At 46.0% G+C, this 15343-nt stretch overlaps 1 protein-coding gene across 4 annotated transcripts in view; it reads left to right on the forward strand.

The window, feature by feature from the left end:
* The window catches only part of LOC133956427 (C-myc promoter-binding protein-like), a 52389-nt gene that overhangs the window by 20238 nt on the left and 16808 nt on the right, over positions 1-15343 (forward strand). For 2 of the 4 annotated variants that reach the window (XM_062391448.1, XM_062391454.1), the window contains exons 5-18: positions 982-1151; positions 2813-3099; positions 3958-4024; positions 4230-4288; positions 4573-4717; positions 4810-4985; positions 5485-5585; positions 7208-7423; positions 10010-10155; positions 10368-10406; positions 13397-13530; positions 14154-14286; positions 14644-14850; positions 14939-15067. In XM_062391448.1, coding sequence (XP_062247432.1) covers positions 982-1151; positions 2813-3099; positions 3958-4024; positions 4230-4288; positions 4573-4717; positions 4810-4985; positions 5485-5585; positions 7208-7423; positions 10010-10155; positions 10368-10406; positions 13397-13530; positions 14154-14286; positions 14644-14850; positions 14939-15067 — 2009 coding nt within the window. The remainder of the gene's footprint in view (positions 1-981; positions 1152-2812; positions 3100-3957; positions 4025-4229; positions 4289-4572; positions 4718-4809; positions 4986-5484; positions 5586-7207; positions 7424-10009; positions 10156-10367; positions 10407-13396; positions 13531-14153; positions 14287-14643; positions 14851-14938; positions 15068-15343) is intronic. The other 2 variants (XM_062391463.1, XM_062391471.1) reach the window with 1 other exon arrangement.

The raw sequence follows: 15343 nt of genomic DNA on the forward strand, positions 1-15343 counted from the left end.
ACAAGAGTGAGACCTGAATACTGAATATTGCACAGTCATTGGTGTGTGTGTGTGTGTGTGTGTGTGTGTGTTTGTGTTTGTGTGTACACAGATTGTGGATTATACTATTTACTCAAGAGTGTTCTTGCCTGACAGAAAAAAATATCCCCCCAGAAAAAAGCTTTAACTTGAGTTGCTGACTACATGACACAGCAGGTTCTGTTTATTTCCACCACGGGTCTAGAATATAGCAACGAACAACATGAATAATGATTCTCTTATTATCAAAGTCAAGTTCCCACTGCACATACACCTAAATAGAAGTGAACAGGTAAAGTTTAAGGTGTAAAAAGTTTGTGGCTTGGGGCCTTGTCAGGGGATTTCCAACCGTGCTGTCATTGCAGTCTGCTGTATAGAACCAAACGTAGACTTCAAGGTGGATCAACACACAACTGTTGTGGCTGTAGACTAGTGTAGGTATGTGTTCTCTGGGGGGGCACTTGCCCTCTTTGCTTGTTGCTTCACCCTTGGAGTTTCATTATGAGGACATCTGAGGAGCGTTTGATGATTCGTAGTTTGACAGTTTGTAGGTTTGAAACTTGTTTGGCAGAGAGTGTTTTAAACAACACAAACTGTTTGTGTGTCTGCTAGTGATACTTGTGTTTCATCATCCCCGAGCCAAAGTTAGATATTGCCCAGAGTGAGCAACAATAAAATCTCAACTTCATTGTTTGTTGTTTGTGTCCAGTGACAGTGACTCATCACCTAAAGGCCTCATTACCGACTGGTTCCTTATTACCGAGCCGTTGAAACGCTGAGTCGATGAAGTCGCACAGAATCGTTGTGACTTAGATAAACCCAACTTGTGTTGTTTCATTCCGAGCTCGTTAGGAAGACAGTTCTGAATCTGGATTAGCTGTTAATTGGTAATCACGGGGGGGGGCTGCACTTAGCATCTCCCTTAATTGAGCCGGTTTGTTTATTTATTTTTTTTCCTTCTAGGTTTATTCAGCAGATATCCAGAGGAGGACTATGAGTCCTTCCCGCTGCCGGAGTCGGTCCCTCTCTTCTGCCTTCCCATGGGCGCCACGATCGAGTGTTGGCCGGCAAAAACCAAATACTCCCTCCCTGTGTTCTCCACCTTCGTCCTCACAGGAGCCTCTGGAGAGAAGGTAAGACGGAGGAGGATCTCTGTTCTGCTTTCTGTCCGTCTCTCACAGCTACACCTCGAACACACACCTCTGTAGCAGCAGCAGCTATGAGAGGCTGGCAGTGACCGTTAGACCTCATCAAGCGACTGTAACTGCCGTCTGTGCAGCTGACACGACCACAGTGTGGAGCGGGAAAACCACAAAGCTCTGGATGCCACGAGGGAAAGTGGGTCAGGCATGCATGTTGCTTTTAACTGTAGAAAAAAACCTTGCATCTCCACATCCAGGGTTTGTTTTGTTTTTTTATAACAGGCGCTTATTGGCTGAAACAGATAGAAACTGAAAAAGGGTTGTTAGTTATTTCTGGAGAAGTCAGTTTGTGAATTGGGGAAAGTTTGTTCACCGAATTAACCGACATGAGAGACGCCACATTTATAATTAATTTCCCAGCTCTACTCTGACATGTACTTCCTCCTTTATACATCATATCCCAGTTCGGTGGGTTGAATAACATGTTATGTTTTTAGAAACTTAAAAAAACTGGCTCTGGAGAGAATTTGGTTCTTACAGCTGCCCCATAGACTCTAAATAAAGATGGATGACATGACACCCCCTGAAAGTGAAGCCAGATCACCTGGCTCGCCCCCTGGTGGCTGGCTGCAGTAAAGGGTCATAAAACCCAGCCTCCTCCAAGTTAGTGGATGGGACATGGCACAAATTAGAAAGTCAAAGTAATCGTGAAATAGTTTTCTATTACTTTGGCTTTTTTTAAGTAGTTCTTATCACGTTGATCGTGAATCAGTAAAGTTTCACGTTTCCAGGAATCAGAGGGGGTTTATTTGACCTGATGTTGATACTGGCTCAGATCACTGCTGCTGGTTTGGAACTCACGGTATCGATGTAGAATAAAGGTGAAACACCAGAGCTCTACACTTTCTGTTCATTCGTGATGGTTGAGGTTATGTGTCAATAAGGCTCCCATGAAGTAAATGTGGTTCAGATACCTGGGGGTTATTCATAATTGCAAACAACTGCATGTCATTGGCAGCTGTTTTTATGATTGATTATATAATCCAATTAAAAATACAGAACATTTGCCTCTTTGGGTTATGAATCGTGAGTCAAGAATTCTAAGACATCAGCTTCGAGGAATTCTCTGGCATCTTTGCTCAAATGTTGTGACATTTTATTATGTCAAAATTATAAGTTGATAATGATTGATTTGGCAAATGAATAGCCTCTGTCAACGAGGTTATGTTTTCACCCCTGGTTGTTTGTTTCTTGTTAGCAGGATTACACAAAAGCTACTGAACAGATTTCCAGGAAACTTGGTGGAAGGAGGAAAACATTTTTTTTTAGAAAGGAGGTTTTAAACATTTCTAGCGATTTCAATAGGAATAAGTTTGGTGCTGCTTAATTGAGTTTACTGTCGGGCCTCGGTGCAGATGTGCTCTACTGAGATTCATGGGTTACTAGCAGCGCTGAGATTAAACAGATGCAGTCGGGGGTGCAGTCAAACAGACCTGATGTGACCTCCGACCTGCACCTTTCTCCCCAGGTCGACAGAGATGCTTCGCCAGTTTGTCCTTTTTTAAAAGCATGTGTCACATCAGAAACACGACAACAGAGCAATGCAGTGTGGTGTTTTACGAGTTGTGTAACCGGCGTGTCTCCTGCTCCAGGTGTACGGTGCTGCCATCCAGTTCTACGAGCCCTTCCCAGAGGAGTGCCTGTCCGATCAGCAGCTCTCCCAGCTCGGCCTCCTGAGCCTGGATCCACCCGAGCCCTCCTCCGCCTCCCCGAACCCCGCGGCTTCACCCAGCGGCCACACCACCGACCCCCGCCTGGTGCACACCAACAAGTGCATCTGCCTGCTCTCTCACTGGCCCTTCTTTGATGCTTTTCGCAAGTTCCTCACATTCCTGTACCGCTACTCCATCTCCGGCCCTCATGCCCTGCCCATCGAGAAGTGAGTCATCTCTCAGGTTCAAACACATCAAACATCTTCTGCTTGTGCGTCCGTCTCAAACGATGCAACCGTCACTGCCAACCTATACTCTCATGCGTCCTTCACGGTGGATATGGATATATGGCTGTTTGTTCAGCCATATATCCATATCCACTAGAGGGCAATGAAGAGTCGAGAGTGTCTGACAGCAGAGAACGTGTTGACGGTGGAGGAAGCTGTGAAGTAACCACATATAGTCTCTTACCAACTCGTAAAGTCTCTCCTCGAAAAGTTCCACCATTGTTGACATTCCTTCCTCGTGTCCGGTCATCATTTCGCTTGAACTACTTGGCTACGCTGTCCCCCCCACGATTTCCAGTAGTACTGCTCTGTTTGGTCTGTATCTGTCATCTTTCAGAAGAAACGCACACATATGCACGAAATTAACGCAAAAAATCTGTAGTATTTAAAGTTGATAGAAATGTTACATTCCCGCATATAGGAGTATACTATATGTGTTAGGGTAAGGGGGGGGGGGGGGGCAGATGGCAAAACTCAAAATGTAACAATACATTATTAACTTTTTCAGTTTTCTCTACATTTGGGGAAACCAAACAAAAAGTAAATAATAAATAGTAGGTCCATAAATAACAGATCCGTGACCCACAGCTGTTTTCCCTACCGGGGTGAAGTTGTGGAAACCAGTATATTCACTTGACGTTATCGTGGTCAGGTAATGTGGCCAGAAGATTCATGCCTCCTGTGTTTCACTGCTGCTCCTCACTCGTGCCCATCTGCGAGGGGCGAGCTGATGGATGACTTGGTCGCCCACTGAAGTTATTTCTGGCCTCACCTCCTCCCTGTTCTTCTCCCGCTCAGGCACATCTCGCATTTCATGCACAAAGTTCCCTTCCCCTCGTCTCAGAGGCCTCGCATCCTGGTGCAGGTAAGTTTGACTCACAAGGTATTTGTTGTTTGTCTTTGTAAAAATAGTGCACAGATAAAGTGTCATCGTCTGCCTTGTGATGCCTGAGGGCTGCAGGAGAGGCAAAATTTAGATCCTCCGCTACAGTTGAATATTTGAATTATTCAGTGTAGGTGTCTTTTTCTTGCCTGGTTGGTTTTTATCTCACTTTCCAGTTCTTCCACAGCTTTCTCCTCATGACAGCCTGATGCTGAGCCAGCCGGTATCTTCTCCTTTACCGCTCAGGTGAGAGTTCACACGCATCAGCCACTGATATGCCTCAAATCACACATGGATGCAGTGTATGTGCTCAACAAACACTTGTAAGACTTGTTTTTAGAATGTAGCAGTAGATTTGTCATTGATTCTGCATTTCTATTGTTTAAATATTATCAAACTGTATTCTTACCCAAGGATATGAATCTAACATTCACACAGCCATGAGCTTGCTGGTGTTGTGAGGTCATGTTTCAGTTGTTTCTAGAAGACAATAGTTAAATGTTTTATTATATCTAAAAAACATTTTTCAGTGGTGGCAGATTTTCCACGCTGCTCCAAAACCTGGGACCAGAGAACGCCATCACGCTGCTGGTGTTCGCCGTCACCGAACACAAGATCCTGGTGCACTCGCTCCGACCGGCCGTGCTGACCAGTGTCACCGAAGCACTGGTGTCTGTAAGTTACTGCTTTAAACCAGGAGCTGGTCTCACCTCCACCGTCTCAGGTCAGTGAAGGCCTCACGCTCTCCTCTCGCTCCTGCTCCTCAGATGATCTTCCCGTTCCACTGGCCGTGTCCCTACATCCCTCTGTGCCCCCTGGCGCTGGCCGACGTGCTGAGCGCCCCCTGTCCTTTCATCGTGGGAGTGGACTCTCGCTACTTCGATCTCTATGACCCCCCGCCAGATGTGAGCTGCGTGGACCTGGACACAAACACCATCTTCCAGTGAGCATCACACAAACCCTCCCATCGCTGTAGTAATTCAGAGAAACTACTCGTGTGAGATCTATGACATTAACTTATTTTGAAAACATGATCTGTCTCCATGATGAAGCCTGAACTTGCTGTTTGAAGGGTTGAACTTTAGGGCAGCGAGCCGCACATATAACATTCAGCACTTCCAGCTTTAAGATCAACATCGTTCCTTTAACATATTTTTTTCCAGACCACATTCGTGCCTGGTCCCGAGTTCTAAGTTTAGAGGTCACGCCAATTTCCTGGAGCTGGTGGAAATTCTTATTTTCACAGTGTCAGACTTGTTTTAATTTGAAGCTCATGCACTTTTCTGGTATGTCAGGTGAGGCCAGAGATGGTTCACATCATTCTTTGGCCTCATTAGCAGCCAGACAGCGTTAGGGTGGTCTGCACCAGTCAGACCACTGTCCGTGTTGGTTTAGGCCTCTCAGCTTCTCAGCAGCTCAGTGTCTGCCTCTGCTTCTTTCAGCAATGAAGATAAGCGAGCGCTCACATGGAAGATCCTGCCAAAGAAAGCCTGTAAAAACCTGATGAATGTGCTGAGCAATCTCTACCAGCAGCTGCTCGACGGTGAGTGCTGGGCTGATAAATTACCTGCTGGAATACGTTTTCACACAAATGTGCCGGTTGTTTGATTTTTGTTGTTTTCATTTCACGGTCACTCCTGCGTGTCTGGTTAATAGAAAAAATATTTGAGGAAATGTTTCAAATTTGTGGTTTTCGTCTTAATCTGTGTTTGGTTGAAGAAATGATTTCTGAACATGGAGTCAAAGCCTTGTTCTTTCACACTGGCCAGAAAAACCACGAGCAGCTCTGAACATCCGGCTTCTGTCTCCAGATCTGATCGGTGGTGAAATGTGACAAATGAGTGAACACACAAATCTCTACACTGTAAAAACACACATTTACTGATCAAAACATCTCAGACTCGTACTGCAGGTAGCCTCAACCCACAGATGAGATGCAATGGATCCCTTTTACCAGTCTGCACAGGAGCAACTCACCCCCCCCCCACCCACACACACACACTTTGTGTGGCTGGCTGCTGTGGAATCAGTCAATAATAATGCCTACCAGAAGTCGTGCTCTACTTTATTCTGAAGGACACCTGAGAGCCAACCTTTCATGTTGTAGTCGTCTGAAGGTTTGTGTACAGATGAGGAAGGAGTCAGTCGCCATTTTAAAAACACGTATTTACACACTAATGTTCATGTTCAGGGTACAAGACTTCTTTGGCTGTATAATCACATTGTGTAATCAATACAAGAGAATGTGAGGCTAATTAAGTTCCTCAGAGTTCTACTTCATTCATCATCATTAGTTTGGGATTCTGTTGTCTTTCCAATTGGTCCTGGATTCAATCCAATCAGCAGAAGCTGACCACCAGCAATAATCCCATCATAGCTTTATATCCCTATTATCCGTCTGCCTCCAGCTCCGGGCTCATTGTGTTATTGTCAACTTTCCCTGCTGCTCGCTCAGCTCTCTCTCCGAGCTCGCTCACGAAACCTGCTGCTTGACGAGCGGTAGAAATTGAATAAATCAATTTACTGATTCAGTGAAGGTGAAAATCTTCCCGGTCGCTGCAACAAGTGCTGAATATTGATACGTCAGCCAGAGGTTTAGTCTGAGACATTTCCACCTTGTAGACCTTCAGAACCTCCAGTTTATTAAGTTTGATGACTTAATCCTGATCCTCGTTCACCAAACAAGACTGAAAGCAACACTATGTAATGTTTCACCTTAGAACACCAGCTTCAAAATGAGCTTGATGACTCATTTCGTCTGTTCTGTGAGTGGGTTCCATCTCCTGTGAGAAGAACTGACCGAGAGGCACAGCGTCCAGCAAGTTGAAGAGTGAAGCTGAACTGAGATCAGTTAAAAAGACTCAGAAGTTATTAAAAAAAACAGAGTTTATCTCCAATATTCAGCAGGAAACCTTTAATACATGAATGACTCTGAACAGATCGTGTGTGATATCCAGCGTTCGGTTTGTTTCAGTTCAGCGGGTGAGACGACACAGTCACGGATCCACTCCTCACACTAATAGACTTCGATCGTAATGACTTCATCAAAATTCAAACGATGGCACATTTTCAGCACCGACCTCAGTTTGAGGGGACGATTGAACGATTGTGTTGATGCTAATGTGCACTGAGTAAACGCTGAATGAACCTTCTCTCTGATTTCAGGTCAGCAGCGACCCGACGGGCTGCTGGAGCTGAGCATGAGCGACTCGTCGGAGCTGAGCTGTGGGAAGAGCCTCCACACGCTGGAGCTGGAGATCCAGGAAGCCTTCCTGCGCTTCATGGCAGCCATCTTGAAGGGCTACCGGTCCTTCTTACGACCCATCACCCAGGCGCCGTCCGAGAAAGCCACAGACGCCAGCTCGCTCTTTGACCTACAAGGTATTCAGAAGTTTAAACCTCTTCCCCTGTGCAGGATTCTGGAGACTCGGAGGAAACAGGAGGGATGAACCCATCTGTCCTGTTCCTGTTCTTCTCGCTGAAACTAAACAGTCTGCATGATGGCTCCCACCGAAGTGTTTATTGATTGCAGATGGTTGAAGCTTTGCTGTTTTTAAAACCAGTAATCTGACGTGTGTGGTGCCAGCTGCTCCACCACACGCTCCTGAGACCGATGGAGCTGATCTGTGATGGGGTGGATTTGAGTTTTATGCTGTGGTTGAGGAATTCACTCATTTGGCTTCAGACGCTCAGGGAAACGTTTGTGTGTCATCGCTCAAACTGAATATAATCATATCGCTTTGGCAAGATTTGAAAGATGCCCTGAGACGAACAGATAATGAGCCTTCACCTAAAGAAGACATATGATGTTTTTTTTAGAGTTTCTTTCCACGTGTTGGTTATATAGTGTTTTTCTGTGAATGTAAAAGTTTGTGTTATTTATCACAAACTGAAGCTGGAAGTTGGAAACACAGCGACTCCTCAGCTGCAAATTGTCTCTGATGCTCTGCGTCGCTTTAATCTGGGCAGTAGCAGCCTCATCCTCCCCCATGTGCTGTAGTTCCTCCACAATGTATTCATGTTTTCTTCTATATGGATCAGATCGTTGTCTTGTGGAAGTTCATGTTTAACCCGAAACAACAACAGATCGGGGATCTCTCGGAACAAAGCAGGTTGAACATCTGTTGAAGAGTTCCCATTCAAGTCCAAACCTCTTCAATCAACTTTAATCTTTTGGAGAAAACCTGTTTGAACTGTTCAGATGGTTTTTATTGCTGAAGCTCTTTGAAAAATGCTATATTTAGTTTTTATCCTCAGTCAGTTTCTCAGATCAGTCTCTCTCAAGGTTCTTGGGACCCAGAGCTGTTTCTTTTATCTATTTAAATAATCTGAGGTCTGATCTGAGGGACTGATTTGTAAGGTTAAGCTGCTTGTGTGGAGCAGATCAATCACATCCTGAGTATTTTAGATCCGGTGTGTTGGTTTGAGGACCTGATCGACCAGCAGGGAACTGATGTAATCCCCCAAAAGTTTAGTCTGCTCCTCTGATTGGTTGTTATCCGGTGTCCGGTCGAGGCGGTGAACCCCCTTCGAGTCCCGGTTGTACAGGTACAGTGGATTATTAGAGCTAATGAGGCCATGAATATATAAAAGAATGCTGTGTCATCTGTGGCACCTTCCTCTCTCCAGCTGGTCAGACTCGAGAACAGATGGTGCTGTTTAAAACATGAGCTTTCACAAGTGTCCATCCCCACCTCGGAGTAAACACAGGAGCTGTTTACGCAGCGTTTGCCGGGGTCGGGGGTTCAAGGCTGTTTTGTCAGTTTGCAAATGCAGCGACCATGAAGCCTCCGGAGGCTCGAGTCCGGCCTCTGTGTCCGGGGCGCGTTCACGTCACGTAAAATCGTGGCCGCGCCGCTCGAGGGCGGCTGCAGCCAAGGTCGTGTCCGGAGTGAGTTACACGATACAGCAAACAGGACGTTACACAACCACCCGGCTCAGGAGAGACGTAAAAGCCTCTACGTCAAATCTACAGCAGCATAAAATAAAGAACGCGTTGCCGTTCTGCTGCCTCCCGAAATAGAAGTGTCCTCCGTTATCTAATTATAGAGCTTTCAGTCCGTCACCTTAACTTCATTAGATGCAGGGAGAGTCCGGCCGTGTCTGGAGTCCCGTCTCTAAATAAGATAAAGAGCTGAGAGCAGTTATGGTCCGACTCAATGGTCCGGGCTGCAGATCAGTGTCCGGATCATAGACTGTAAATAAAGATTGAGGACGTGACGGCTCCTGAAAGTGAAGTGTTTCAATCGACTCCCCACGGAGCTGGTTGCATTACAGATCACTCGCCTCCTCCATGTTAATGCAGGGGATATGAGCCCCAGAAGTCAAAGTATACGGGAAGCAGGCGGCGCGGTGGTGCAGTGGTTAGTGCCGTTTAATCCCAGTTTGGATGGGAGCTACACAAACAAACAAACAAACAGTTTAACTCTAAATTAAATGCTATGAAAATGCGGTGAGACATCTGAGACAGATGGTAGCGTTTGTATCTGGGATGTCTTAGCTCTATTTCTGTAAAGAGGTGGGAAGTGGGTTGTCCTTCTTTATATACACTCTATGCTTAGGAGTGAATATTCATCAGCTGCAGGAAGTGTTTCTCAGTGTTTGGCTTCCACCTCTGTGCCGTGAGCCAGTGTCCATCCGTCCTGCTTCCAGTCCCTCAGCAGCAGCAGCCGCGGCTTATTAGTCAGTTAAACTGCTTTCAGCTTCCATCAAGGAAGCTATTCATCCCCAAAAGGCCATTATACTAATAACATTGTGTTTGTCTGCTGCTGCATCATCCAGCACCAGACAAATGGAGGTTGTATACGTTGAACATGGAGCCTTTAGTGGGATGATGGATTGTTTCACCACAGCTTCGGAGGGAGTCTGTGAATCACTCCTGTCGATCATTTTTTAAGCAGTTAAGATATTTTAAATATACCTTTGTTCATTTATTTAGAAGCTGACGTTTTAACATTTATTTCTCAGGCTTCTTGAAAAGCCGCGACCGCTCTCACCAGAAGTTCTACTCGCTGATGACCAAGACCCAGATGTTCATCCGCTTCATCGAGGAGTGTTCGTTCGTCAGCGACAAAGACGCCAGCCTGGCGTTCTTCGACGACTGCGTGGACAAGGTGAGCTCGTCGTTCCTACATTGTGCTGTTTACGTTTTCTTTCTGACTCAGTGGAATTAAGCTTCTGACAAAAACCTTCTGGAGGGATTCTGTTGTTCTCTCTTCATCCTCGTGCAACAGTCACAGTAGCTTCTACTCTCTCCTGTGTTTCTTCACCTCCTCCTCTTCTGTCTCTTGTCTCTTTCGTCTCCTGCCTCCATGTGTTCGAGCAGCTGTACAACTCAGAGCGGAGTGCAGACAAAGGATCTAAGGTGAGTCTGTTGTTACTTTGTGGATTCTGGCTTCATTTTGTCTCCACATTGGGGATTTGTGCCTCGTGCATGATGCTAACAAACAACAACATCATTAGAAGTTGAAATAAGATGTAGAGGGAACTACATGTGTCTGTTAGGCCTCATCCATACTAGTTCATTTTCATTTGAAAACACAGATTCTTTTATTGATGACTTCAGAGCCGCTGAAACAGAGAAGTTTGGCCCCTGTTTGAGGTTTAAAGGCAGAGACGGAGCTTCTGATTGGGTCTTGTTGGTCACGGCTTGGCCTTCCCTGAAGTGTTACTGTGTTTTACAGTGATACAACTGTTTAGTAGGAAATATGACAATCAAGCAATCTCTTAACACCTGCACACACAAGGTCAGTGTACGTGAGTGGCCTTGTGTTGTGTGTTCTCAGGCGTGTTAGCTTGGACGTGGATTTAAACTGAATACATATCCAAAACCCTCCTGTGTTCAAAGATTGTTTTAGTTTGAAAAGGTCCTATTCAAATGAAAAGGGACTGTTTATGTAGCTCTTGACTCAGAAGGAAGCAGTTTGCCTCCAGCCTGAGCTGTCGTGTTCATTTCCCCACTCACTCCTCAGGCTCTGATTTATAAGGAACACATTTAAATGAAATACTGTGACTGTCCTAGAAGATGATAGTTTTCCATTTTTTTTTGGGGGGGGGGGGGGGGGGATATTTGCATTTGCTTCGACTGCAGTTTTTCCTGTGCTGTATACTTTTTCACGAGTGCCAGTGAGTCAGGGCTTTCAACGCTTCAGGGATTTCTGAGGCGCTAACGGAGCATGAAGCGTTTTTAGAAACGTCCTCTGGGCTCGTATCCTTCAGTGTGACAGTGTGTGTGTGTGTGTGTGTGTGTGTGTGTGTGTGTGTGTGTGTGTGTGTGTGTGTGTGTGTGTGTGTGTGTGTGTGTGTGTGTGTGTGTGTGTGTGTGTGTGTGTGTGTGTGTGTGTGTGTGTGTGTGTGTGTGTGTGTGTGTGTGTGTGGCGTTTTACCCCCCCCCGACTCACAGTGTTACTCCATCACATGTGTTTGCTGAAGGTTACATCTCGTGTGTTTGCAGTCTTAAAGTCCACAGAGCCACTCGCTTCCCCTGTCTGAGGGTCACTGATTTTCACAGGTGACATTTGTAACAGACTCTGAACTAGACTTGTCCATCCTTGGATCAGTTGTGTGTGTTTGTGTGTGTTCTGGACGTAATGGAGACACAGTGGAAGGGAATTCTGAGGCCGACGTCCACAGCTTCTACTTCCTGTGTCCTGTGGCCCCGGGTCTTCTCGTCCTTTCTATTTCAGCCTTACAGTCTTTGTGATCTGTGGCTGGATCTCATTATTTGCTCAGAGAGAAAGTACACACAGACGTTGTGCTGCACACTAACGCACTCAGCACTCACACAGAGAAAGATAAGGTTAGCATGTATTGATCCCCGAGGGAAAGTAGTTCATCACAGCAACAAATTTAATGAGATCCAGCGGAGGAACAACACCGAACAGAAACTAATCACACAAATTAAAACGTAATTGAATCAATTAACAGCTGTGAAAAGCAAACTGTAAAGGAGGGAAGTTGAATGTAAAACTAGAACGGCTCTCCGTAGAGCGCATACCTCCACTGATTATCAACAGTGCCCTTAAGAAACCACATTGAAATTCACTAGATCCAGATGTTTGTGTTGATCCACAGACCGAAAAATGTTTGTGTTCTTTTTTTGGCTCATGTCCCATACAACAACCAGCATCCGTAGTTTTTGTGTAATCCTGCTGACAAAACCACTTTTCAACCAGACAGTTGCTTATCATGTAGAATACGGGTGTATCCGTTAAGAAGAGAGATTCATCTCATCTCATTTTCATCCGCTTATCCGGGGTCGGGTCGCGGGGGGAGCAGCTCAAGCAGGGGGCCCCAGACTTCCCTTTCCCGGGCCACATTGACCAACTCTGACGGGGGGATCCCGAGGCGTTCCCAGGCCAGTGTTGAGATATAATCTCTCCACCTAGTCCTGGGTCTTCCCCGAGGTCTCCTCCCCACTGGACGTGCCTGAAACACCTCCCAAGAAAGGCGCCCAGTGGGCATCCTTACCAGATGCCCGAACCACCTCAGCTGACTCCTTTCTAAGTGAAGGAGCAGCGGCTCTAATCCGAGTTCCTCACGGATGGCTGAGCTTCTCACCCTATCCCTAAGGGAGACGCCAGCCACCCTTCTGAGAAAACTCATCTCGGCCGCTTGTACCCGTGATCTCGTCCTTTCGGTCATCACCCAGCCCTCATGACCATAGGTGAGGATAGGAACGAAGATCGACCGGTAGATCGAGAGCTTTGCCTTGCGGCTCAGCTCTCTTTTCGTTACAACGGTGCGGTAAAGAGAGAGATTCATGATTAATAAAAATGTCTCAATGGATCATAATTGAAAATTTGATTTATTTAAAGTTTACAGCTTTAAACAGTGACACTTCTTGCAGGTGTTTTAGTTTGAAGGCCTCTTCAAGTAGCTTCCCTGTCAAAGTTCTTTAACATGATTCAATCCTGGTTTTGGTCGGGCTCTATTTACTCTATTCTTAAAGTTATGATTAGTACGAATAGATTTGTGACATTAAAGATAATATTTCCCTGTAGGAAACTATAAGGGGAGGTTGGGAGCTGAATTGTTGATTTAGAAAACAAAAGAGAGTAAAGAGAAATGGAATGTAGGTCACCTGCTGTCGTCCTCCCTCGGCTCTGCCAGACACATTCTGCAGGAAGCCTTCTCTCCGGGTGACGGACACGAAGCTGCTTCCAATTTACGTTTCAGAGAAAGTGTTTATTTAAAAGGTGTCAGGCCGAACACTGAAAAGTTCATCACTGGGCATAAATTCCGGATTCAACGTCCAGTGAAGAACACTCCCTGTTTCTCTCTGCTGTGGACCACCACCCACACATCTCTGCTTGTGTGGCTGTGTATGTTTGATTGTGTGCGTTTGCTGTGCAGGTGGACGGTGAGAAGCCGGAGGAGTCCAGGCTGATGGAGTTTGATGAATCCCAGCGCAGTGAGCACACGGTGTTCATCACACCTCCAGAGCTGCCCCCCCTGCCCGAGGGGGAGGAGCACCCGCTCTGCTACAGGTAAATACAAATAATCTTAACACTCAAATGGTGGAATACATAAAGAACATCTGAACAGGCTGCTACATCACAAACATGTTTAAAAACTGTTTTATATGTGAAATAGGCCACTTCCTGTTCTTCTGAGCCGTAAACAGGACTGACATCTAACATCAGGGGGGGAATTACAGAATCTAAATAATAAATTGAGATTAAATTCGGTGAAATCGCAGTTGGAGCAGCCGATGATGAGGATCAGCAGGAGTCCAGCTCCCTCACAGAGTAAAGAACATGACTGCTGGTCTGTGATGGTCTGACTCTGTGGTATTCACATTCCACAGTCGAGTTTCGCTCTGTATAATTTATGCTCTTTCAGAACCACCTAAATTAAGCTGCCCTAATAATCCATGATGACCTGCAGCGATCGGCTCTCGTTGAATGTAATTACAGTAAAAACCATGTTTATGATCAATGTGACCTTGGAAGGAAATATTTTATTTCAGATGTTACTGGAATTTGACTTTTCTCTGCAGACGATTCCTCTCGTAGACCGAGAGATGTTTGAGTTGTAAAACTATGCGACTGCTTTCACTAACGTGTGTGTGTGTGTGTGTCTGTGTGTGGTTGTGTGTGTTCCTCGTCAGGTACGATGGTTTCCCAGTGCTGAGTCTTGACCTCTTTGACCCCATGGAGGGGCTGCGGACGCCCTCCTCCCGCCTCGCTGCCAGACACAGCTGCCCCACCAGCCCTGCCCCCATGTTTAGACGCACCAAGCAGGTCAGCACCGCAGTAGCTCACGGCTGTCACACGTTCGATTCCTGAAGTGTTTGTCTAAGCACTCGAATCGGAGCAAAGCAAAAATCAAACTCACAGAAATTAAAAAACCTAAACCATCAACTGCTACTTAAACTCAGGATCCAGCGAAACGGATATCAACATATTCAAAATGTAGATGAGAAAAACCAAGTTGTGTTACTGATGCAGTGGTTTTAATAATAGAGTGATGGGAGATGTTGAGACTTGTAGATTTCTCTCTGGAGTTACAGAGACAGCTGCTCCAGCTGCTTTGATATCGACGGTCACTCTCACACTTATCTGCTAAAAAATGTCCTTCTCTCCTCTTCACACCCACAGGAGATCAAATTGTCCCAGAAGATTGCAAAGAAGTACTCGTCCATTCCTCAGCAGTGGTCCAAGTGTCTGCTCCGTCACTGCTACGGCCTGTGGTTCATCTGTCTGCCGGCGTACGTGAAGGTCTGCCACTCCAAGGTGAGGGCCCTGCGCACCGCCTACGACGTGCTCAGGAAGATGCAGGCCAAGAAGCTGCAGCCGCCGGACGAGGTCACTTCATGTTTTTATCACACGTTGCAAACATTTTGCACTTTCGGGTTGTTTTTTAATTAAATGTGAATTAAATGTACGACTCCAGGTGTGCTACCGGGTGCTGATGCAGCTCTGTGGACAGTACGGTCAGCCGGTCCTGGCAGTCAGGGTCCTCTTTGAGATGAAGAAGGCTGGAATCCACCCCAACGCCATCACATACGGCTACTACAACAAGGTACACACGCCTGTTGTGATCATGTGTGTGGTGAATCTGCACAAATGTGTGTAGCATCAGAGACACCATTCCATTGCCGTCAAACAAACGAGCAGGGGTGAAAACACAACATCCTTGGCTGAGATATTAAGAAAAGTATTATTTGATGCACATGCACCGATGTTACCATCGTCATCGGACACATCTGTGAACGCTGAGTGGTTAAACAACACAAATGACGTGCGTGTTTATTTGAATACAGAACAGGGAAGTCAGATGTGGTCACAGGAGACACAT

Source organism: Platichthys flesus, chromosome 1 (assembly GCF_949316205.1).
Source record: "Platichthys flesus chromosome 1, fPlaFle2.1, whole genome shotgun sequence".
NCBI lineage: Eukaryota > Metazoa > Chordata > Actinopteri > Pleuronectiformes > Pleuronectidae > Platichthys > Platichthys flesus.